The sequence below is a fragment of the Gorilla gorilla genome, chromosome 1 (genome assembly GCF_029281585.2).
Source record: "Gorilla gorilla gorilla isolate KB3781 chromosome 1, NHGRI_mGorGor1-v2.1_pri, whole genome shotgun sequence".
Taxonomy (NCBI): domain Eukaryota; kingdom Metazoa; phylum Chordata; class Mammalia; order Primates; family Hominidae; genus Gorilla; species Gorilla gorilla.
This window is the reverse complement of record NC_073224.2, coordinates 195973923-195998895: the sequence shown is the minus strand read 5'-3', so window position 1 is coordinate 195998895 and position 24973 is coordinate 195973923. Positions and strand designations below refer to the sequence as shown.

Here is a 24973-nt window from a genome sequence, read left to right as displayed (position 1 = left end):
AGTTTTGGGATGTTCCCTCCTGAATCTGCAGACCTCTCCCAGGGTTGCCACAGGTTCTTGCCCCTATAGGTCTACACTTGTTCCTTAGAGAAGAGCCCTTCTGGCTCCCAAAGACTTATCTGCCACTTGGCTCTGAGCTATCCTGCACTAACATCCAAATCTCCTGGAGATCACCTTTGGTCTGGCCTCCGGAAATGCCCCCAACTCTCCCCAGGGCCTACTTCAGTCCATCTGTCCTAAATAGTGTTTGCAAAGGATGTTCAGGAGTCATTGCTGTGAGACTGGGCTTCTTTCTCTGCCAGATCCCTGGAACCCCCAGGGGTGAGGAGGAGCCCTGGATGGGAAGCAGGAAGAACACACATACTGACTAAGTTGTGGTCTCTGGGCTGAGCCCCCCACCCCTAAAACCCCCTTAACTAAAATGAGTTCCAGAAGAAGCTAAGGTCTCATTGCTAGAAAGAGGCATAAACAGGTTTTGAACTCAGGACTAAGTCCAGAATTTGTGCATTTAAACCCCACTCCCAACACCATCTCCCCTGCCCACCACCACCTCCACCAGTGAAACCGCCAGCCAGCACCAGGCCCAAGGTATTTCACACCGTAGGCACAGGCCTGGAATCAGTTACTTTATTTTGGCTTTCTATTTCCTCCTTCCAAATGTCTCCTGCCTCTCTTTCTTCCTTCAATTTGTCTTTCATGTTGCAGACTTTTCTAAAATGCAAATGTAATCATCATTGCTCGCTTGAAACCCCATCATGGTTTCATATTGCACTTAGGATAATGTCCAAACTCCTACAAGAATCTATTGCTACCAACTTGTCTTTCCAACCTCATCTCTGTTACTCATACCCTTCCCCTTCCCCACCCCACATATATTCTCTTAAAATGAATATAAATTACTTGCTATTCTTTCTTTTCTTTTTTTTTTTTTTTTTTAGACGGAGTCTCACTCTGTCGCCCAGGCTGGAGTGCAGTGGCGTGATCTCAGCTCACTGCAAGCTCCACCTCCCGGGTTCAAGCCATTCTCCTGCCTCAGCCTCCCGAATAGCTGGGACTACAGGCGCCTGCCACCATGCCCGGCTAATTTTTTGTATTTTTAGTAGAGACGGGGTTTCACCGCGTTAGCCAGGATGGTCTCGATCTCCTGACCTCGTGATCCGCCTGCCTCAGCCTCCCATAGTGCTGGGATTACAGGCGTGAGCCACCGCGCCCGGCCTACTTGTTATTCTTTATTGATGAAGACTTGCTGGATGACTTACAGTCCTACTGGATTTTGCTTACCAGCTAAATGGGCCCCTCTCCTTCCCAGGCTCTCTATTCTTCAAGCTGAGATCAAGTTTCTCTTCTCAGGGAAGCCTTCATGGACCTTCTCAGGCCTCAGCAGCTGCTGCCAATGCCAGCTTCCTCCATTTGAACAAAACTACGGAGCTCTTTGCACTTTTAATTTTTTTCTTTTTCCCTGCTAGGGTAGCTGGCAGGAGTTAATAAACAATAAAATACAACTGGAGGGGTGACAGGCAGGAACTACCGGGGCCTGTGGCAGACCAATCTATGGCAGGGTCTGCCACCCTGTCTGTGTGCCAGGGGCAAGATAAGCCTAACTTTCCCCAAGCTCGATTTCCTCATCTCATCTGAAAATGATGAATAAAAATACCCACCTCAGAGCTATTAAGAAAACTGAACCTAAGGTATGCAAAGTCCTGCTCCTAGCACTTAAATGTAAGCTACTCTTACTCTAGTTACACATAAAGTTACTTCCAAAAACCTTACGAAATTCCACAAGCACTGTCCATGGTATGTGGTTTCCCGGTTGCTTATTGGGTGGTCCCGAGAGCCTTCCTTTTTTCCTTCCTGAGGCGTGCCAAGTCCCCTCTCCTCTTCTGGGTGGTGCTGACGCCTTCTTCCCAGGCTGCACCTTTGCTGGGCCGGAGGATGCCCCCCGCAGCGGAGCGCCAGAGTGACCAGGCAACCTCCCCAGCCTCCACCCTCTAGCCCGGGCTCCCGCCTCCGTCCTCCGGCCCCTCGAGTCACGTCGTCCTACTAAGGAGTTGGGCCGCAGCGCCCCGCGCGGGTCTGACCCGGAATGCCTGCTCGCCGCGGTAGGCCGAGGACAGGCGGGGCTCTGCAGGTCCCCAACCCACGTGCTCCCGGCCTCCTCCGCAGGGCGCCGCCTTCCGGCTAGGCGCAACATGGACTACATTTCCCAGGGTGAACAGCGGCGGGGCCTAGACTCGGCCGCGGCCTGGGGCGGCGAGCCGCTCCACCGCCTGCTCAGGGGAGCGCGAGCTGGCGCGAGGACAGGGCTAAGGACCCGGAATGAGTTTCCGCGCAGTTCCGCTGGGCCGTGCCGGCCTGTACCGGGCCGTGCCGAGCCAGAACTGGCAGGAGTGGGGGCCTGAGTTGGCGGTGCCGGGGACAGGCGCTCGGGGCAGCCCGCGCCTTGCCGAGGTCCCTGCCCCGTCCCGGCCGGCCTGGCTTGTCTTGTCAGTCACTGGGGCGGAGGCAGCGGCTGTAGCGGGGCTGTAGCCGGGCGTTGAGCACAGCGCGGGCCAGGCCGAACGGAAGGGACCTGCCACAGCCCCTCAACTCCACGGACTCTTCGCCCTAGACTAGCGGAGCTGCATCTCCGCGCTTCGTTGGACGCCTCCGTAACCACGAAGGGCTCTCTCTCTCCCGTGACCCTCCAGCCCCATGACCTCTTCATAGCACCCGAGAGCTCACCCAGGCGGGGGTGTTGTGGGTACAGGCCATCGACCCTGTGACCCCTCAAGAGCCAGGGACTCGGTTTCCCCCGCAGGCCTCCCTCCCCTGTGACTCCCTCCACACAGATTCTGGGGACAGAGCTGTTACCTGCCACTAGGATCCCCGCCTGAGAGCTCCTCACTGACGGCTCCCTCCTCGGAGTCCCCTTCATTGGGTCTCCTAAGAGCACCAATTTTGGTCTCTGGCAAGCCTCCCACCCCCAAACGAGGTGGGGAGGCCTCGGCAGCCATGCCCGCCCTGGGCCCCCCCTCACCCCACCACTCCCTGGGCACGCAAGCCGGGGTCTAGCAGGGGGCCAGCAGCCAAGGGGCTGGGGCAGGAGACAGATCAGGGCCCACCTCCCTGCCAGGGAGGGAGCAAAGATGGAGCGGCGGGAGGAGCAGCCGGGGGCTGCAGGGGCTGGAGCAGCACCAGCCTTGGACTTCACTGTGGAGAACGTGGAGAAGGTATGAGGGCTCTGGGGTGGGCGCTCCAGTGACAGAGCAGAAGTTCTGGGGACTGTCACTGATGGCAGAGCTCAGGCCTGGGCTGGGTGCCCGCTGGTATGGTGCCCCCAGAGCACCTGGCATTTGCTCTCTTTCTGGGCAGGCAGTATTGCAGTGCCCTAATGGGCTATTTTTGTCTTTCCTTACAGGCAGGTCCCCTGTGGATAGATACTCTAGGGTCTTGGGATGGTCCCTTCAGGGTGCTGTGACTTAGCCTTCCGTCCAGACTGGCTATGTTCCAGCTCCATGGGAACTGCATGAGCAGTGCAGTAGGAAACTGGGAACCCAGGAGACCTGCAGCTCAGTCTCCTGGAATTATACTGATGCCAAACCATCCTGCACCTGGTTTTGTTGAGCCAAGGGCTCAGAAAATAACCTGGAACTAAAACAATCTGGGTTGTTTCGACTCTTTGGAGAAGGGTCCTTCCTTTATTGGATGGAAGCCAGACCAGTCCTGAGCAGGCAGGCCTGGGGCTGTCTCCCTTTGTTTTGTGCTGAGTCCAAGGGTCCTGGCCCAGCTGGGAGCCTTACAGGGCTCCTCCCTACTTGCCTGCCCACATAGCTCCCTGCCATGGCCCTCCCAGGCTCCCCGACTGCCCAGCCCATCTTTCTGAACTGCCTCTTTGGTTCTTTTCTGTATCTGCTCCCTACAACTTGAAATGCAGGAATGCATGCCCCCTGGGATGAATGGGGAGATGGGGCTCCCTTACTTGAAAGCAGGGAATAATGTTCACTTGTTATCCTTAACCCCCGTTTGCCATAACAAACAATGAGGATGCATCTCTTCTGCCTGCTTTGGCGTCCCTGAGGGGCCAAACAAGGGCCAATGGCCATAACTGGCTGTCAGGGGTACGAATAGAGCTAAGCTTACTTGGATGGAGCCTGCTTAGGGGTCAGGGTCCTGGCCATACTCTCCCGCCCCTTGGAGCAGGGCAGTGTTGGCATGGTGGCGCACTGTTCCATGTGCTATTGGGAGATAAATCTCACTGTTTTCTTACTTCATAAAGTCCCGTTGGAATTGAGACCCTGGGGATTCTGCTAGTGGAGAGCACTAAGCGAGGTGTTTGCCAGGGCTGCAGCTATGGCCAAGGCTTCTCTGCATCAGTTGGTTGGACATGTGCCCTCTGAGGAGTGTTCTCACCCTCTCCTCCAGCATGTCTGCCCCAGGGCTGCCTGGCAAAAGTCTTAGTCCTGCTCTGATTTCACACTGGCTTTGGTGCCAGCATCTGGACTGACTTAGGGATGATCCTGGGGGAGCTGAAAGGAGCTGTTGGAGTTGATGGGAGCAGCTGTGCCTGGGAGGGTCAAGTCCCCTCAAGCTGTTCCATGCCCTTCTCAGACTTAGCTTCATCCCTGTGAAGCTGTTCCTTCCACCTGGGCCTTGCCCTCAAGTGCCTCCCCTTTGGGGAGATCAGCCTCCTCTTTTTTTGCTTTCCTGTGGAGATTCCCTCTCTGAACCCATAATGTTTTGCTGTAAGGAGAAGAGGATATGGTAGAGCATGGGCAAGGTTCAGGCTCTCAAGATATCAGCAGGACCCCAGGCCCAGGAAACACTGCAGAGCCCTGAGCTCTCCCTGCTCAGCCCCCTAGTCAGGGAGAGGGAGCAGCCTTGCAGGACCAAGTCACGCCTCTGTTCTGGGCTCTGGCAGGATCCAGAGTGGCCAGCACCTGCTCAGTCCTGTGCTGTCCTGCAGGCGCTGCACCAGCTCTACTATGATCCCAACATTGAGAACAAGAACCTGGCTCAGAAGTGGCTGATGCAGGCCCAGGTCTCCCCACAGGCCTGGCACTTCAGCTGGCAGCTACTGCAGCCTGACAAGGTACCAGAGATCCAGTACTTTGGGGCCAGTGCTCTTCACATCAAGATCTCTCGCTACTGGAGTGACATCCCCACTGACCAGTATGAAAGCCTAAAGGCACAGCTCTTCACCCAGATCACTCGCTTTGCCAGTGGCTCCAAGATTGTACTGACTCGGCTGTGCGTGGCACTGGCCTCACTGGCTCTCAGCATGATGCCTGACGCTTGGCCATGTGCTGTGGCAGATATGGTACGACTCTTCCAGGCTGAGGACTCACCAGTGGATGGGCAGGGCCGCTGCCTAGCCCTGTTAGAGCTGCTGACAGTGCTGCCTGAGGAGTTCCAGACCAGTCGCCTACCCCAGTACCGCAAAGGCCTGGTGCGGACCAGCCTGGCGGTGGAATGTGGGGCTGTCTTCCCGCTGCTGGAGCAGCTGCTACAGCAGCCCAGCTCACCCAGCTGTGTGCGTCAGAAGGTGCTCAAGTGTTTCTCCAGCTGGGTGCAGCTGGAGGTGCCGCTGCAGGACTGTGAGGCGCTCATTCAGGCTGCCTTCGCTGCTCTGCAGGACTCGGAGCTCTTCGACAGCAGTGTGGAGGCCATTGTGAATGCCATCTCACAGCCTGATGCCCAGAGGTGAGCTAGTCCCCACTCACCCAGAAGACAACCTCTTTGGCCAGCCACACATCCATCCATCCATCTGTTCAATAAACATTAATTGAATGTGTACTGATACCTGGTCCTATGCTGGAGATACAGCAAGGAACCAAAGAAGACATAGTCCCTGTCCTCATGGTTCAGACAGGGAGGCAGACATTAAACAACTAATTATCAGTTATTCAATTAAAATATTTGACTCTCTTTTCCTTCTCTCAACTAGTCACCAAGTCCTGGCTGTTCTCCTCCTGACCATATTGCAAATCTATTTTTTTCCATTTCCATTGCTACCACCTTAGTCCAAGCTGTCATCATCTCTCTCCCCAGATTACTGTAGAGCTTGTCCTCACTCTTGTACCCTTCATTGTCCCAGCAGCCACAGTGATCTTTTGAAAATGGGGATCTAATCTTTCTGATCAGAAGCTTTCAGTGGCTTCTCAATGCTCTTAAGTTAAAGCTCAGAATCCTTAATGTGACTCATAATGGTGCTGCACAGTATGGCATCACTGGCCTCATCTCATGCTACTCTCCTTGCTCTCTACACGCTCACACAGTTTCTTTAATTCCTTGAATGTCCCATGTTCCTTTCAGCCTCTGGCTCATTACATGTACTTTACACCTTGCCTCAGCTTAAACTTCATTTCCATAGGGAAGTCCTCCATGGATTCTTAAGGCTAAGTTTGATCTTCTCTCTTATATTACCTCAGAGCTCCCAGTATTTTTCCTTCTTAGCCCATAACATGATTTCTGTCACCTCTGTGAGGACAGGGACTCTGTCATTTTACTTTGTCGCATTGTGCTTGGCACATGGTAGCATTTGAGATTTTGTGAATGGAGGAAAGTAGGAGTTGCCTGAGTTGGGAGGGGTGGGGCTGGAAGGGATTAGGGGAGGAAGGTGGATTGTTCTAGGCTTTAGGAACCACAGCAGGTGCAAAGACTTGTGGGCAGCATCATGATATATTCAAGGGCCCTAAAGAAGTGAGTGTAGTGAAGTGTTTGGCAAATGTTCATTGAGCATGTCCTGTTTTGGGCCCTGTGCTGAGCTCTGGGAGCACAGAGACAAATGCTTTAGCTTCAGTCTCAGGAGCTCACAGTCTAGTGGACACATGAATGGCAAGTACAATCAACATGATGAATCCTCTGATGGAGAACGCAGGGGCCTTGAAGAACCCAGAGGAGGCTTTCACTGAGTCTGAGGGCTGTGAAAGGATTCGCAGAGGAAGTGACAACCCAGCTGTGTAAGAGTTAGCCAGATGGAAGTGATGGATGGGGAGGACATTCCAGCCCAAACAAGGGAAGGGTGAAAGCCCAGAGGGTCTGGTGATCTGTAAATCATTAGATGTGATTAGACAGCAAGATTTAAGGGCCAGAGTTATAGGAGACCTGGGCCCAGATCATGCAGGACCTTGGCCAAGTTTAAGATTTTGATCTTCATCCTGAAGACGATATAAAGATATTAAAGGATTATAAGCAGAGAAAATGGCCTACTGAGACTTTTGGTATGAGCTGGATTAGAAAAAGTGAGACTGGAGGTCCTGATGCTGACATTTCAGAGATGGGGCTTTGGGACCCTTGGCAGAATTGGAAGGGAAAACCATTGAAAGAGACTTCATGGAAGAGTGGCTGATGACTCAAGCCTTGGCATTAGTCACATCTAAGTTTGAATCCCAGATGGTTCACTTATTAGATCTGAAATCTTGGATCAGCCATTCCTAAGGCTCCATTTCCTCATCAATAAAATGGGGATGATCATATCAACCCCACAGAGTTGAAAAGGTTTAAATAGGATAATGTGCATAAGTCCTGCCCCTGGTGTTCGGTAGAGAATATTTTGACTCCTTGAGTAATGGGAGTTCTTTTGTGGTCTCTGCTAGGGTTGGGATGGTCAGCAGCATGCATTTGTACCTTTGGGTTATTGATAGGTTACATGTTTTAAAATGGGAACTGTGTGTATATGTTCTACCTTTATACTTTATGTGATCAGTTAATGGTAATTGTTTATTTATTTATTTTGAGACAGAGTCTCACTCTGTCACCCAAGCTGGTGTGCAGGGGCACAATCTCGGCTCACGGCAACCTCCGCCTCCCGGGTTCAAGCGATTCTCTTGCCTCAGCCTCCAGAATAGCTGGGATTACAGGCGTGCATCACCACGCCCAGCTAATTTTTGTATTTTTAGTAGAAACGGGGTTTTGCCATGTTGGTCAGGCTGGTCTTGAACTCCTAACCTCAGGTGATCCATCTGCCTCTGCCTCCCAAAGTGCTGGGATTACAGGTATGAGCCACCATGCCTGGCCAACTGTTCATTTTTTTAAAAGAGAAACATAGTTACTATTAAATGGATTAAGGCTGTTTACTTTTAGTACTGGTCATAAGAAGTAGAACTGGAATCATGCAATAGAAAGTGGGCCTAGTTGTTCAGTGGCTAAATTTGAAAAGGAGTTGGTTTCCTATATATATATATATGTGTGCATACATACATATATTTATATGTATATGATACACACACACACACATAGATAATGTGCTTAATCACTGCCTTTTAAAACTTTAAATAAAATATTGGGGTTGATTTTAAAAAATAAAAGATTGTTTCTGTATGAGGATTAAATAAGAGAATGTGAAGCTTTTAGCATGGTTCCTATATACTCTGTAAACGGCAGTTGCCAGTATTTGGTTTCATTATTGTGTTGGGAGTTATTATGATACTTATCCCCTGGCTTCCCAGGCTTTCCAGCTTAAGGTGGACACCTAGTCCCAGATCTCTTGGCAGCCTGAAGCTCAAGTGCTGGGTGGGCTCCGACAGTTGGTGACTAAGGGAAACAGATCAGGGCAAGTGTGTGGGTGATGTGAGGTGTCCTTGGATACACCCAAGTTTACCCGCCCAGCCAGTCTCAAGGGCTTTGGCAGGTAATTGATGCCCCTTCTCCTCTGAACGAATGAGCGAGCAAGGAGCCAGTGAGGTAACCCACAGCCTCCTTGGCACCCATTGGCTGCAGCCCCTTGGTTGCTTAGCAACTCTCCCCATTTTCTCAGCTCTGCTCCTGAAGCAAAGCTCTAATTGCAGGTCTGGGCTGAGCTCCGTGTGAGCAGCAGCAGAGGAGTCCCAGCAGCCCTGCCTCGGCTACTTGAACTGACCGATTGGAGCCAGGCCTCTTGAACCCAGCCTCAGCTGTGGTCGTAAAGACATCCTCCCTGTCTCCTTCCCCCAAACCTAGAAACCTCTGGGACCTCAGACTTGTTCTTCTGTCCACTCACAGGTCGCAGACACAGGTGCTCAGGTGGTAGGAAATTTATGCAAGAACTTCTTCCCATGGGTGAGCTGCATCCGGCCCAGAATCCGAGCCTGGCCCTTGCTCTCCCCAGTCTAATTTCCCAGCTTTGGCTTGTGAAAGTCACCTTCAGTGACTTTGACTCCTGGGTCATCCAGGCACGCCTTCCCCAGGTGTCCTGACATTGGCCCTCCCCTTGGCTGAGCTTGCACTCAAGTCACCCTTTTCCTGCCCCTCCACAGCTGCTGCTGCTTCCTGGCTCTCTCCTTTGAAATGTATTTTTTTTTTTCCTGAACTATGTTTTTAATGCTGGAAAAGCTTTTCTTTGGGAGTTGGGGATGGAGAGAAAGTGAATTAGGCAGGCTGTTGGGGGCTCCCATCAGTTAGGACTGGAGATATGGGCTGAGACGTACATAAATCCTTTGGGGAAATTCTGGTTGGGCCCTGAAAGAAAAGCAGACCTGTAGCAGTTTAAGGGGCAGTTTCAACCTGGATTCTGCTTCTAAGTTGTTGTATAACCTTGAGTGATATGATACTCTGAGCCCTTTGAGGCAGTATTATCCTTGATTTGTCCTATTATGAGGCTCAGATGAGACAAATGAAGAATATTTGCCGAGTACCCTGCCATCTGCATGAACTTTGGCAGGTGGAGGAAGGAGTCTTAGAATACAGTGGGGAGCTATGGGAGTAGAGCGCTACCTCCTGCACCCATCTCAGCTGCTGAGGAACTTGTGGGCCATAGCCTTGGCCCTGCCCCTTCTCTTTGTGCCAGAGTCTGGCCTGAAAATGCCCATTGTCTGGTGGTGCAGCCCGTGTCAGGGTCAGGAGACTGAAGCTATCCCGGCTGTCTCCAGGCAGCACCCCCTGGGGCTGTCTCTGGGCTGGGGATATCCTGGCATGGGTGACTTTTCCTACCAGAATGGGGATGTGGAGAAGGAGGCCGATGTCCCTAGGCTGGTTGCCTCTTTTTGTCCTTCTCATCCTCCCACCAAGGATATGAGGCTACTGCCTAGCAACCTGCTTGGGGCAAGTCCAGATAGAACTCCCTCTGGGATCCTCAGTCCCCAACTCCCTAACATAGATTGCTATGGTGACACTATGATTGACAACAGAGGGGTCCCAAGCATCTGATCCCCGCTGTTAGAGTGTGGCTTCCTCTGCTTAGTCTCATCTCCACAGACCAAGGTGCTGGAGAGGGATCCGGTGGGCTGAGCCAGGCTTCTCTCAGTCCCCTTTGTATACTGGGCTGTCTGTCCTTCTCCTTTAGAGATCATTGTGTTTCAGGGCTCTGATCTGGACCCTTTTATTTTTTTCTCATTCAACACTTTCTCCTTGGGCAATTCTCATCTATTCCCATAACTTCAATTACCAGCTGTTAGCTGATGACTCTCAAATCTATGGCTTTTGCTCTAACCTCTATGCTGGGCTTCAGGCTTTTATATCCAACTCTTTCTAGATGCTTCTACCTGCATAACCTATCAGGTGTCTCTGAATCAACTTGTCTAAGACTGAGCTTATCACCTTCCACCTCCCATTAAAGGTGTTACTGTTCCCCGCTACTCACCCCACAGGTCTCAGTAAATAGCTCCACCGTCTACTTAGTTGTTTAGCCAGTGACCTGAGAGGTGTCTTTATTCTTCTCCTTCCTCATATCCAGTCAGTCATCAAGTCCTGTCTGTTTTGCATCTTAGCTCTCTCTGAGTTCATTGTCTACTTCTCTTCCTCCCTGCTGCCACCACACTCCTCAAGAGTTGGGATTTGGTGGTAGAGGGTGAAGCGGATGGCAGGGATTGATGCTCTCATGAGCTGTTGCTGCTTTCCAAAGTCTTTTTTTTTTTTTTTTTTTTAAATCAGGGCTTATGAGCCTGTGTTTACTCTTCTGTCTCCCACTCTTGTTCAATCACCCCTGACAGACTGTATTAGTTTCCTAGGGCTACCATAACATAGTACCACAAACTAGGTGGCTTTAAAGCCAAACAGAAATTAACTGTCTCACAATTGTGAAGGATAGAAGTCTGAAATCAAGGTGTTGGCAAGGCTGTGCTCCCTCTGAAACCTGTAGGAGACTCCGTCCTTGCCTCTTCCTAGCTCTGTGGTTTGCTGGCGGTCTTCAGTGTTCCCTGGCTTCCAGCTGGATCACTCCACTCTCTACTTTCATCCTCACGTGGCATTCTCCCTGTATGTCTCTGTCTTCACATAGATGTCTTCTTATAAGGACACCAGTCATATTGGAGTTCAGGTCCATCCTACTCCAGTATAACCTCATCTGCAATTATCTTATTTCCAAATAAGATCACATTTTGAGGTACTGGGGATTAAGATTTATCAAAAAATGTATCTTTTTGTGGGGACATAATTTGACCCATGACAGTCTGCCCTCTGGTGCCCCAAACTTCATGTTATCCCCACATGCAAAATATATTCACTTCATCTCAACCTCCCCAAAAGTTGTAACCTAGCTGGCTATGGTGGCTCCACCTGTAATCCCAGCTACTCTGGAGGCTGAGCAGGAGGCCGAGTCTCGAGCTCAGGAGTTCGAGACCAGCCTGGGTAACACAGCAAAACCCCATCTCAAAAAAAAAAAAAAAAAAAAAAATCTTAACCCATTCCGGAATCAGCTCTCAGTCCAACTGGAGAACACGATTCAACCCGTAATGCCGACCTTCTCATACGTCCTTCTCAGAGTTCTTCTGGGGGTCCCTGACCTAAGGTTCTTCCCAACATTGGGAACATCAAATCTGCCATGTAGACCCTGACCCTTTTTTTGCTTAGGATTTGATAAGGGGAGGGGAGCTTTGATGGAAGACAAGGAGATTATGCCTTTCTCTTAAAGCCAGTGTGGGGTTGAGCAGAGAGCTCTGATGGATTTTCTCACCTCATGCCTCTAGGTACGTGAACACACTCCTGAAACTCATCCCGCTGGTGCTGGGTCTGCAGGAACAACTGCGACAGGCAGTGCAGAATGGGGACATGGAGACCTCCCATGGCATCTGTCGCATCGCTGTGGCCCTGGGCGAGAACCACTCCCGGTAAAGGGTGGAGCAGCTTGGGGTGGGATAGTAGGGCCCTCTAAGAGATGGGGTTCTGGAAGTCCCTGGAAAGGTAGAATGACCTGACTCTCTCCCCAGGGCCTTGCTGGACCAAGTAGAGCACTGGCAGAGTTTCCTGGCACTCGTCAACATGATTATGTTCTGCACAGGCATCCCTGGCCACTATCCTGTCAATGAGACCACCAGCTCCCTAACCCTCACCTTCTGGTACACACTGCAGGTGTGTCTGTGTGACCTCCAGTAGGACTGGGCTGTGGTGGAAGAAGGTGGATCATGGGCTTCTATGACTGCTGGTGAGGTGGCTAATTCTCTTCCCTGGCTCTCTCAGGATGATATTCTATCCTTTGAGGCAGAGAAGCAGGCTGTATACCAGCAGGTGTACCGGCCAGTCTACTTCCAGCTGGTGGATGTGCTTCTGCACAAGGCCCAGTTCCCTTCTGATGAGGAATATGGATTCTGGTCCTCAGACGAGAAGGAGCAGTTCCGAATTTACAGGTGATGGTAGCAGGCCAACTCCTCTAAAATGGAGTCCAGAAATAATGAAGGCAATGAGGGAAGGGGCCCAAGGCCAGGCTTTCTGAATTTTGGGGCTCCTTTCTGTTTTCTAGGTATTGTTGCAGAGTTGTGGGGGTACTGGGGTAGGCTCCTGGGCTTGGGGGCAGGATCCAGGGTCAGGATCCAGGCAGTATAAAAGGCCTTCATCTGCTTCTCAGGGTGGACATCTCAGACACGCTCATGTATGTCTATGAGATGTTGGGGGCCGAGCTGCTCAGCAACCTCTATGACAAGCTGGGTCGTTTGCTCACCAGCTCAGAGGAGCCCTACTCCTGGCAGGTACCTCCCAAGCCTGATTCCCTCAGCCTTCCCAGACCTGTCACACCCTCCTCCTCATCCAAGCCAGTGGCACCCTCTTTCCCCAGCACACAGAGGCCCTCCTCTACGGCTTCCAATCCATCGCAGAGACCATTGACGTCAACTATTCTGATGTGGTGCCTGGGCTCATTGGCCTCATCCCACGGATCAGCATCAGCAACGTGCAGCTGGCAGACACTGTCATGTTCACCATTGGTGAGACCTGGGACACACCCATGACCATATTCCCAGAGCCACAGCACCCAACCCTGGCCACAGCCAGCATGCTGGATCCTATCCAGAATGGGAGAGCCACATGCCTACACACAATCAGTGTTGTAACAAACTGACTGTCCTGGCAGGTCTAGGGGGTCCATCTGATGGCACACTGAGCTGCAATTCAGTGAGGCTAGTTTACCGTCAGTGAAACAGCAGTACTGGGCCTCTGTTGAGTAACCCCTTCCTGCTTCTCAGCTGTAAGGCTCATGTTTGAGCATGCACATGCATATGTCCTCTGAATGGGGCAGTGCTCTGTGCTGGGGCTGCAACTTGACCCTGCCAGGAACTCTGCTTGCCTCAGAGACATGGTACAAAGCCAGCCTGGCCTGCCTCAAAGATCCTCCTGTCTCCCTCCTTCCTCCAGGAGCTCTGTCTGAATGGCTGGCTGACCACCCCGTCATGATCAACAGTGTTCTGCCCCTGGTACTGCATGCCCTAGGCAATCCTGAGCTGTCTGTCTCTTCTGTGTCCACCCTCAAGAAGATCTGCCGAGAGTGCAAGTATGACCTGCCTCCCTATGCTGCCAACATTGTGGCTGTGTCCCAGGTATGCAGGGGCCCTGGATGGTGCTGGGCCTCAGAGCACACTCTGCACTGTGCTGATACTACATTCCTTCTTTCTCCCCCCAGGATGTGCTGATGAAACAGATCCACAAGGTGCGGCTCAAAAGTTTCTAGGGGTCTCCTTGGAGGTCTTGTGGGAATCACTTATCCCTGAAATGCTGTTTTTTGGCCTTCCCCTTCCTCTTATCCCTTATTCTCTGTTTTTCTTCTCCCAAGAGGCTCATTTTCCTTCCTACCCCACAACTAGATGTGGCCAGGACTGACCATCCATGTTCTGCCCCACAGACAAGCCAGTGCATGTGGCTGATGCAGGCGCTGGGCTTCCTGCTGTCAGCTCTTCAAGTGGAGGAGATCCTTAAGAACCTGCACTCGCTTATCTCACCCTATATCCAGCAACTGGAGAAGCTGGCAGAGGAGATAGTGAGTGAGCTCTGGGGGCCAGGGAGCGGTACTGAGATGCTGTGGCTGATGAGGGGTGAGGTTGGAGCTGGCCCTCAGAGCTGAGGCTCAGTGATCTGGGGACCAAACTGGGGCTGGGAGATCTGGAGCTTGGTTTGCTTCTCCCTGCAGCCCAATCCCTCCAACAAGCTGGCCATTGTTCACATCTTGGGGCTTCTCTCCAACCTCTTCACCACACTGGACATCAGTCATCATGAGGATGATCATGAAGGCCCTGAGCTTCGGAAGCTGCCAGTGCCACAGGGACCCAACCCCGTGGGTGACATTGTCTTTGCCATCCCCCCAACCCCCACCTGTGGGAATGTCATTGTCACTCTTCAATTCTGTGGGTAATGTTGTCATTGTTCTCCCTGCCCCGTGGGCGTGATATATTTGGTCCTCTGACTCCATGAATGACCTATAATTGCCTCACTCTGTAGGTAGCAATGTCATTATCTCACTCAACTCTGTGTGTGATGTCGTCCTTGTCCCCAGCCCAATTAGGGTGATGTCATTGAGATTCCTCAGCCCCATGAGGGACATTGACGTTATATCCTTCAACCCTTAAGTGATGTTGTTATGGGCCCCTGTTCAACCCCTAGCTCTGTAGGGCCTTCTACTTCAACATTTACTGTCCCCTGTGGGCACTAAGGATGCTCATTACCTCCTCCGCATGTAATAGTTCTGGCCTTCAAGTTGCTCCCAGTGTAGAGGAAATTCAGGTTGCTCAGATTTTCACAAAGCAGTGTGATAAGTCCTGTGGTAAGCTTGGGCATAGGTTTTGGGGTGACCACTTACAAGCTGCTTGATCTGGGGCAAGCCTCAGCTTCCCATTAAAAACTATGAACATTGAAATGTCTGGCTTACTCAATTGATAGAACTGTGCTGGATAGTAGATGTGGTCTTAAGTGAAGGTAGTTTGCATATTGTAAAGTTCTTTACAAATATAAGGGACTGCTTTAGTCGTTGCTCCCAGAACTCCCTCCCAGATTTCTCCAGGAGAAAAGGAAGCCAGAGGCATCCTGGCCTCTCTGCTTAACTCCCCAACCCAGTTTCAGTTAGCCTCTTGGCTTTAGACCACCCCTGGGCCACTGTCATCCCACAGAGCTGCTTCTTTACATGGTAGTCATCATCCTGCCTTTCCTCACCTCCCAGGACCTCAGTCTGCTCTCTGCTCCTCCATAAGCTGGGAGAGCAGCTTAAGCCTGCATCTGTGCATTCCTTGGGGCTCCCTACCTCAAGCCTATTTGGAGGAGATAGCATCTCCACTTCTTCAGAGGCTAGCCCATAGCCTTGGTTTTACAGAGCAGAGATAGGGAGAGATTTTTTTTAAGTTTACAAAGTTTCTGTAACCTTATGAAGCACTTGTGATATCTCTGCTTTGCAGTTTGAGGCTTCCTTTGAGATGATCCCTAGAATTCAGGATATACTCCTTTTTCATTCATGAGAGAGTTCAGCAAACCACTTCTTCCCCCAGGGGTCCCATGCCCTGGGTCCTCGATGTGTGTTCTGGGGTAATAGGTCTGAACTGCTCCCCTCCTCCCTGCCACCAAGTCCTCCTCAAGTGGGTCACAGTGATGGATAGCAGAAGCGCCTCACTTCTTCCTGTGCCTTCAGGTGGTGGTGGTGCTGCAGCAGGTCTTCCAGCTTATCCAGAAGGTGCTGAGCAAATGGTTGAATGATGCCCAGGTTGTGGAGGTGAGCCCTGACCCTTGCCCTCCGCTCCCATAGTGACTGCTCAGAGGTGTAGCAGGGTAAGATGTTACTGCCACACTTCAGCTTACAATGGTTTGGAGAAAACAAGGGAGGTGAATCCTGCCCCATAGAGATAAGGAATCTTTTGGGAATACATTTAGAACTCCCCAATATCATGAGAAGTGCTTAACGTAAGGACTCTAATATTAGGGTCGAGTGACAGTCAGGCATCTGTTTTAGCACCAAAGACCTGCCTTTGGTCCCTTTTCAATTCAGGTTTTTGTTGCTGTTGCTGCTCCCTGAGAGGAAATGTTAGAGATGTAAGTTGCAGGAGTTAAGTTCCCCAGTTACATCCTGTGCCCCTCAGTGAAGGGCCTTTGCCCCCTGCCTTTCAGGGTGAGGGTCAGACTTGCTTACCTTCCTTGGTTTGCAGGGCCAGGCAAGGCTTATAGGTAAGGGCCCGATCGTAGGCCCCCTCTGTGCAGGGCTTCAGCGCTGTTCCAGCCAGTCATGACCTGCTGACCAGGGCCCCTTTGCTTTCTTCCCAAGGCGGTGTGCGCTATCTTTGAGAAGTCTGTTAAGACGCTGCTGGATGACTTTGCCCCCATGGTGCCACAGCTGTGTGAGATGCTGGGTCGGATGTACAGCACCATCCCCCAGGCCTCTGCTCTTGACCTCACTCGACAGGTGGGCCTTCTGGTTGGGGCAGAGATCCTGACCCTGGGTGGGGGTGGGTCAGATGGCTGCCGTGGCTGGGGTCCCCACTTGCATTCCAGGGATATTGCCCTGTCCTGGTGAGACTGGGTCTCAGCTGACCAGCATTCCCTGCTTTCTTGTAGCTGGTCCACATCTTTGCTCATGAGCCTGCCCACTTTCCCCCAATTGAGGCCCTCTTCCTGCTCGTCACCTCCGTCACACTCACTCTCTTCCAGCAAGGTAGGTCCTGACCAGGGTCTCTGCTGCTGCTGCCACTGCCACTGCCTCTGCTTCCCCAAATGGGGAGCCAAAGCTGCCCACTCTGTTCTTCTCTGTCCCCTGAGTCACACGTGGGACTTGATGGGAAACCTGTGAGATCAAGCACAACACCTTATAAATAGTTGAAACTTTAGGTTGAAGTGGATAAGAGGGTGAATGATGTCTTCTGCTGGCCTGCTGGGCTCAGGGCCAGTCTGGATATGGAAGAAGGAGGTGGGGGTGGGAGGTGGGCAGAGGCTCTGAGGGGCTTGGGGCACTAGGCTGGCTCCTTTACTTTGGGATATAATGAAATGTGGAAAGAACACGGGCTTTTGAAGTCAGCTAGACCTAGATTCTAAGTTCATCACCACCAACTAGTTGTGTGTCCTTGGGCAAGTCACTTACCTTTGCTGGGCCTTCATTTCCATATCTGTGAAACGGAGATACCATATACTTGAAATGATTGTTTACAGGTATTAAAGTCACGTCTTCTGGGCCCTTGGCTCAGGGGCTTTTGCACAGTGAAGTACTCAGAGACTGCTGGTTCCCTTCCCTGCATCAAGGCTTAGTACTTTCTAGGCCAGAAGTCAAGTACCTTTGGCTGTGGTCCTAGCCCTCTATTCACTGTGGCCCTTTGCCTGAGAGAGTTGGCAGCAGGGGCTTCATTCAGGCTTCTCGTGTTGTCTAATCCAGGCTTCCAGTTTGGAGAAACAAAAACAAAAAAACAGCACTGCTCAGCTAGCCTCATGAGCCTTGCCTGGATTTGTGGTCACAGGTTTGAGGCTCACCAGGGGTCTCGGTTGGTGCCCAGAGTACTCGCAGCTCATATCCTCAGTGCCTGGTCTCATGATCCTGGCCTCTGTTTCTGTGGGCCATGGAGTAGGTCCAAACTGGGGAGAAAACTGAAGCAGAAACCTGGTGTGGTCATCCTCAACTCCACCTCTCCCACTCCCTGTACCCAATCTGGGACAAGCCCCATTGATCCTGACTCCTGATTCTCTCTCGGTTGGTCCACTTCTACCCACCTCCGTGGCCACTGCCTCAGTTTAGGGTCTCACCTGGATTATCAGCAACCTTCTAGTGGGTTTTCTTGGCATCTCCCCTTCTCTCCAATCTGTTCTGCACACTGCAGCTATAATCTTCATAAAAACACAAATCTGAGCATTTGTCATCCCGGGCTTAAAACCCTTTCATTGTTCCCATTGCCCTCAGCTTATTGTTCCATTCCCACCCACATGACAAGGCTCTGGCATGCCTCTAATATCCTCTCCTGCCAATGTCCTCATGACTCCAACATTTCAGCCACACTGCCTCTTCCTTACCGTGTCCCATTTGATCCCTGTGCCTTGCTCCTCTGACTGGAATGTCCTATGCCCTTTACTGGGTGAACTCTCACTCCTTCATGCCTTAGAAAGGAGGAAGACTGCATCACTTCTCAGAGTAATTTCTCTCTGAGGCAGAATTGGGTGCTTCTAACTGTACTGAAACTGCATCCCATACACACTGCTGACACAGCACTGATCACACACAATAATCAGCTTCCATGTCTGTCTCTCTTACTAGACTTAAGCCCCTCAAGGGTAGCGTTGAGTTTCTTCTCTCTGCATCCCCAGTGCCCAGAATGAGGCCAGAATACAGCAGGCTACAGACACTGTTAAATAAAGGAGGGGGAGGGCTCCCTGCCCTTGGAACCTTTCCTTCTCATTGTCTGGCCCACCTCTATCAGGGTGGCTGCTGAATATCAAACCTGCATGGTGCACATTGGGCGTCACTTTCTAGGACTTAAATAACTCAGGGTTCAGATACCAAAGGGACAGACTTTATTTACTGGTGACTCTTCACAGCCTAGAGAAGGAATCAGGGCAGAGATTATCTGCTTTACAGATGGGGAAACTGAGCATTTGTGGCTTGCGCAAGATCACACAGCTACTTAGTGGTGTCTTAGGCAGATGGTTTTGTACCACATCCTCCTGAGAGTGGAGAAGCCTGAGTAGGAGCTCCAGGTGCATGCCATATTCTTGCCTCAGGAATGATCAGAACTGGAGGCAGCAGTGTCCAACATCATATACGTTGGGCTTGTTGGTTGTCTCGCTGGACAGGATGGCTCCCATACCTGTTATGCCATCCCAATCTTAGCCATTCCTTCCTCGGGCTCTGCCTTCCCACTGGACCATAGGATGACATGTTTCTTTTTTCCCTGTTTCTTGGCATGTCCAGATGATGGGAACTAGTCCTCAGCCCTGAGCTTGGCTCTCTGCAGAGTCCATGTCCATGTGGAGGAGCTTTGCTGGGGTGGGGCTCTTGTTTTTGGCCTTATGATGCTGTTTCCTCCTCTGGGCCCTGCCAGTGACTTGCCAGGCCATCTCCAGAGCATGTTGGGCACTGCCCTACCTAAGCAAGAGTCCTGTGGTTTAAGTGGACCGAATAGATTATTTTCCTTTGCCAGACCAAGAGCCCTAAGGCCATTGAAGTGAGGTGGCACTTACTCAGGCTCTGATGCCCTGGCCTTTCTAGGGCCCTCAGATAAACCTCAAAAGGAGATACCAAGGACTGACCCCCCCACCCCCCCACCGCCATCCCAGCTTTCCTCTTCAATGACTGGCTGATGGGAGGTATGTGCTAGGAGCAGTGTAGGGCTACCCCAACCTGCCAGAGGCCACAGTAAGTGTGGTGGCCGTTTCTTCAGCTATATGGAGTCCAGAATTGCTCAAGTACCAAGGGAACATGAGGGGATGGCCTGAGGAGGAGTGGGGAGTAGGCGGAAGGCCCCTTGGAGGGAGCTGGGGCAGGCCCGTCCTTCACTTTGCCGTCTCTTTCTGTTGGGCTTCTCCCAGTTCATGGTTTTTGTATGTTTTGTTTCTTTATCTTGCTTCCTGCTGCTCATGTGCCCCCACGCTGTCTCCCTGCAGGCTCTCAGTCCCACATAACTATATGAGGTTGAGTTGCTGTTTGTATAATTTTTTCTTAAGTTCCATCTTTATTATATTTTAGGGCCCAGGGATCATCCTGATATTGTTGATTCATTTATGCAACTCCTGGCACAGGTGTGTTTTAGTTTTATTCATTCACGTTCTGTTCTCTCTCTTTCTCTTTCTCTTATGTTGAAATTCAATTTAAGCCTATTTTTAGCTTTCTGTTGACAAATTTTTTTTTCTGTTCAGTTGAATAGAGTTTCTTCATCTGTTTCCGTGGAAGTTGACAACCCAACATCCTCCTTTAGTGTCCCTATGCCTCACTAGCTCAGTCTTCTACAAAGACCAGGGAGAGGCTGATCCCAAATGGAGGGAGCTGGGCTGGCATCGGGTGGGGAATGGGAAAGGGAGGGGGTGGTGACTGCGCCCAGCAGCTTCTTGTTGCCCAAGAAGTTCACGGGTAGGGCTGGAGTTGAAGGGTCTGGGGTTCACTGTCCCCGTGCTCCTGCCGGGAACTGCCTGCCTCAGTGCCCCCAGCCTGCTCCTGAGAGGTAGGCTGGGAGCAGCTCCAAAGCGAGGGGCTGAAGAGGAATGTGCGCGGTGGAGCCCAGAGTTGGGCTGTTGGAGAGGTTGAGCTGCTGCTAGGAGGTGGAGTGCAGGCTCCATGCTAGGATGTGTTTGCATTTTGTATGTGTTTCAGTGTGTGAGACCTTATTTTGTATGTTTTGAGTTTGGTTTGGGAAGAGAACAGAAATCACCTGTAAGTAGTATGTGAATTGTGTTGGGTGCTGAGATGAATGTGTGCCTTGATGTGTGCTGTATGTTGATGGGTTGTGCGTTTTGTGTTGTTTGTTGATGTGTTAGGCCTTGATGGATTTAGAGCGTGGACGTGTGTTGGAGGTGTGTGTGTGTTGGGTTGTCGGAGTGTATATTATGGAGGATAGGAGTGTATGTTGTGGCATTGGTATGTCTGTATCAGAGTATGATTTGGAGATGCATGTTGGGCTGTGGGGGTATGAAGTTAGTGTGATGGGGGCTTCTGTGTGTTAGGGGATCCTAGCACGCAGACCCCTAACCTGTGAATTGGGGTAAATGGAGTGTTTCTTTGCTTAATCATTCCACAGATATTTATTGAGTGTGTGATACATGCTGTACTTTGCTAGGTACTGAGGATATGATAGTGAGCAAAACCAGGCACAGTTCTTGCTCTCCTGGAACTTACAAGTCTAGTTTCTGGGGGATGGGTAGGGTGGGAGGAGGGAAGAATAGGGAGTGTTCTGGGCCTGGATGGATATGTGTGTGGGTGTTTTCAAAGGTGTATCTTTGATGTGGAGGGTGTCTGAATGTGTATTTGTGGATGAGTATGTTGGGAGAGTGCACGGGGGGACTGTGGGAAGGCTGAGGGTGTAGGTGTGTGGACATGGTTTGGGGATGTGCAGGTGTTTGGTGTATGACGGTGTAATGAGGGTGTGTTCCAGATGGGGAGAGTGTGTGTATGTTAGGGGTGTGATAGAAGTATGTAAGGAGGGCATTTCAAGTGATGGTGCATGTGGGGGTGTTTGCACATGAGTAAACATGGGGGGTAGAGGGGATGTGAGGGGCTGGAGGGTAGAGGTCTATGTGGTATGCACTGGGGGCATTGCTGGGGAGCAGCAGTGTTTGAGGATGGCTGGAGCTGTGCAGAGCATCTCCTGTGACCTGAGGATGTGCCAGTCATGTCCTGGTACCACTCGGGGCAGGCCATCTGCCCCCTTCACTTCATCTCTTCCCCCTCACCCACAGCAGCACTGGCTCCTTGGTGTGTGTATGGCCGAAGAGGGCCTGGACACAGGGTACCCTGGGTGAAAGATGGGGCCGAGGCTCCAAGGCTCCTGCTGTACTTTTCTTCTTCTTGAGCAGGAGCTGGAGGGTGCCTCAGGAATACAGGAGGGACATGGGAGGAGGGCTGTTGGGCTGAGGGCTCCCTGTCTGGCTGCTATCTCTTCTTCCTGCTACCCTGTTCACAAACCAGGGGTGCTTAACTCCCTCTGTGAATCAACATGAAGTCACTGCTGGCAACCTAGAGCCTGCGAGACATCTGGCCCTGATGGAGGGGGAGGGAAAGGTGTCTGGAACCCAAACTTTCTGCATTATGATCCCCACCCCCAACCTCTCTCACATACACCTGCGTGTTCATGTACACATACATGTACATAGCATCTCTTGAGCTGTCCTCACCTGACCTACTGAACTCTGAGGTGGTCCGGGTCCCCCAGAGATGGCTGGGTAGCTGGTTTTGGCAGCCTCTACCTGTGAGGTGTGAAGTTGGGGGCTGGGGTGGCAGGTGAGTGGGGGGATGGTCCTTGGAGCTGGCTGGGGCTGGGCTTACCAGCTCCACCTCCTGCAGGCTCTGAAGCGGAAGCCAGATTTGTTCCTGTGTGAACGATTGGATGTCAAAGCTGTGTTCCAGTGTGGTAAGTGGGGCGAGATGGACAGGTGGGCCTGGGGCTCCCCTAGAAGGATCGTTAAACTGATCTGCCTCTGCCTCTCCCACAGCTGTGCTGGCCCTCAAGTTCCCTGAGGCACCTACTGTCAAGGCCTCCTGTGGCTTCTTTGTGAGTCCCATGCTGAACCCTGACCCACTGCCACCCCAGTGCCCTGCCCTGCCCAGGACTTCAGACAGTAGGGCTGGGGTGTACAGGTCTTCTCCTCAGGGAGAGCTGGGAAGGAGCTGGGCTGATGGGCCTCTCCATCCTCTGCAGACAGAGTTGCTGCCTCGGTGTGGGGAAGTAGAGTCTGTGGGAAAGGTGGTACAGGAAGACGGTCGTATGCTGCTCATAGCAGTGCTGGAGGTGAGATGGAGCAAAGGGGGGTTTGATGGGGGTGAGGGCCCCTCACTGCTGAGGCAGCTGGCCTTCTGGGAGGCTTGAGCCTTTGGTCCCCTAAGCTCTCAGATTCTGTTTCTTCTTCAATTAAATGCCTGAAAGTTGTTAGGATTGCTGTGGGGATCAGCTGGCTCTCAAAAAGCAGCGCTCACTGTGATGTGCAGTTTGGCTTAGGAACTGTCCAGAGGGCAGTTAGGCATTCTTTGTGCAGAAGGGGCAGAAGGGGCAACACCCTGGTGTGCTGAGAACCCCTCTCCCTCAGGCCATTGGGGGCCAGGCCTCCCGCAGCCTCATGGACTGCTTTGCCGATATCCTGTTTGCCCTGAACAAGCACTGCTTCAGCCTCCTGAGCATGTGGATCAAGGAGGCCCTGCAGCCACCTGGTTTCCCCTCTGCCCGCCTCAGCCCTGAACAGAAGGATACCTTCAGCCAGCAGATCCTTCGGTGAGCAGAGCTGGGGTGGGCCTGGGGTCACGCAGAGAGGGGGCAGTGGTGGTGGCTGGTGCTAACCTGCTCTCCCTGTTCTCCTTCAGCGAGCGAGTGAACAAGAGGCGGGTGAAGGAGATGGTGAAGGAGTTCACACTGCTGTGCCGGGGTCTTCATGGCACAGATTACACAGCTGACTACTGAGGGGTGCCCCCATCCCACCCACCCCTTCTCTTCATCCTTCCCTATTCCCAAAGAGTAAACCTGGACCCTCACTGCTGTCTCTGCCTCCTTTCTGCTGTCACTACCACCTAACTGAAAGCCTGGGTCCAGAAGGCCTGGGGGAAGGATGGGAGGATGCTTGGACCCAGGCCTTGGGAGGGAATGGTGGGAACACCCTCTAGCTCCCAGGTTGGAAGAGATACTACTGTAGCCAAGCCACCTAGGCTGGAGGCCTTCAGAATACTGTCATTGTCCTTGGTGGCGGGGGGGGGGGGTGGTTGCAGTAGTGTCATCAACCCCCCCATCCCCATTAAATTAATCCCAACATGCATGTATGCATACATTTATTTAATCAACACTGCCGAATATTAGGCCCCTAGCTCTGTCCTGCATCGTTCTGCCCTGAACAAAGGTTGATCTAGTCCATAGCTACCATGCTAACCTGGGAGAATGGTGAGGAAGTGAGGGAAGGCTGCATGGAGAAAGTTTTTGACAGGAATAGTAGGCTTTCTAGGTAGAGGACTTGAGACTTTGGGCTGCAAATGGGGTAGGGCTGGGTCCGTTTAGGAAGGAAGAAATGGAGTGGAGTTTTGACTTCCGGGAGGGGTTTCTGGTGTGGAGTTATACAACATTGAACTTGCATATGGTTGAGGAGGGCTATAGAAAGGGGCTGAGTGTGTGTGTATTGGGGGGTGGGTGGGTGGCAGGGAGGTGAGGGAGAGAAGATATCTCAGCCGTAGAGGAGAAAAGAGGAAAGTAGGACCTAGGGTTGTCCATATGTCCGCTGCTCCCCGCTTACACAGGACCTCCAGCACAGGATGGTCAGGGAACAATCAGCACCAGGGACAGCTCCTGACCTACTCTTGCTTTTCTCCCTTAGCAGTGTTGCCTCCCTTTCTGTCTCCTCAGCTATAGTTTCACCTAGGCTGCCTCTCAGGTACCCCAGGCTTCTCCTCAGTAAGATCTGAAGAGCAGAATGAGTTCTCCCCACTTTTACCCTTGAGCTTTCAATCTCCTTGTGGGTGATGGGGAACTTGTTACTCCCACATTCATCCCACTCCTTCCCTGTTCAATAGATCTGGGTTTGATGCTGGTTGTGCCACATAATTAGTGTCTTATTACACAAGTAGTCTCTTTGAACCTCAGTTTCCGTATCTGACAGAGGTATGTAAGGAGGGCATTTCAAGTGATGTTGCATGTGGGGGTGTTTGCATATAAGTAAACATGGGGGGTAGAGGGGATGTGAGGGGCTGGAGGGTAGAGGTCTATGTGGTATGCACTGGGGGGTATTGCTGGGAAGCAGCAGTGTTTGAGGATGGCTGGAGCTGTGCAGAGCATCTCCTGTGACTTGAGGATGTGCCAGTCATGTCCTTGGTACCACTCGGGACAATTGTTACTCCAAAGACTGTAAACACTAAAAATGAAGTGCCTAATGTACAGTAAGTGCTTAGTATTTGGCTGATTAAATAGAAAATGCTTTCACTGCATGCGATATCCAAAGAACTACTTTGTAAAGTTTTGTATATAAATTAATTTGACCCTCACAACAATCTTATTAAGAGGTACTATTGTCACAACTCCCCATTCTTCAGATAAGGAAATGGGCATAGGGACATTCCTAAGATACTCAGTAGCAAGTGACCAAGCACAATATTCAAACCCGAGCCGGTCGGCACCAAGTTTAAAATTATGCAGTGTAGCCGGGTACGGTGGCTCACGTCTGTACTCTCAGCATTTTTGGAGGCCGA

At 51.6% G+C, this 24973-nt stretch overlaps 1 protein-coding gene across 2 annotated transcripts; it reads left to right on the top strand.

Moving 5' to 3' along the window:
* The first annotated feature begins 2144 nt into the window (after positions 1-2144).
* On the top strand, positions 2145-23278 carry IPO13 (importin 13). Of its 2 annotated transcripts, XM_004025654.5 has the most exons (20): positions 2145-3209; positions 4943-5679; positions 11859-11999; positions 12099-12240; positions 12349-12515; positions 12734-12854; positions 12941-13088; positions 13516-13697; positions 13781-13807; positions 14000-14134; positions 14285-14428; positions 15770-15850; positions 16397-16534; positions 16687-16783; positions 19793-19845; positions 22100-22166; positions 22249-22307; positions 22455-22544; positions 22840-23021; positions 23111-23278. In XM_004025654.5, the coding sequence occupies exons 1-20, from the start codon at positions 3126-3128 to the stop codon at positions 23205-23207; spliced, it is 2892 nt and encodes a 963-aa protein (XP_004025703.1). In that variant the 5' UTR covers positions 2145-3125; the 3' UTR covers positions 23208-23278. The 2 variants fall into 2 exon arrangements, 1 of the variants encoding a protein (XP_004025703.1); XR_008667220.2 differs by lacking the exons at positions 19793-19845; positions 22840-23021; positions 23111-23278 and having other exon boundaries at positions 2261-3209; positions 22455-22535.
* Positions 23279-24973: the final 1695 nt, after the last annotated feature.

Bases quoted from the DNA above. Each gene is read 5' to 3' on its own strand.
- IPO13 (XM_004025654.5), top strand. From the start codon at position 3,126: ATGGAGCGGCGGGAGGAGCAGCCGGGGGCTGCAGGGGCTGGAGCAGCA. The intron at 13,808-13,999 runs GTGCGGCTCAAA...TCTGCCCCACAG, and splicing joins TGATGAAACAGATCCACAAG to ACAAGCCAGTGCATGTGGCT. The intron at 16,784-19,792 runs GTAGGTCCTGAC...ATTATATTTTAG, and splicing joins ACTCACTCTCTTCCAGCAAG to GGCCCAGGGATCATCCTGAT.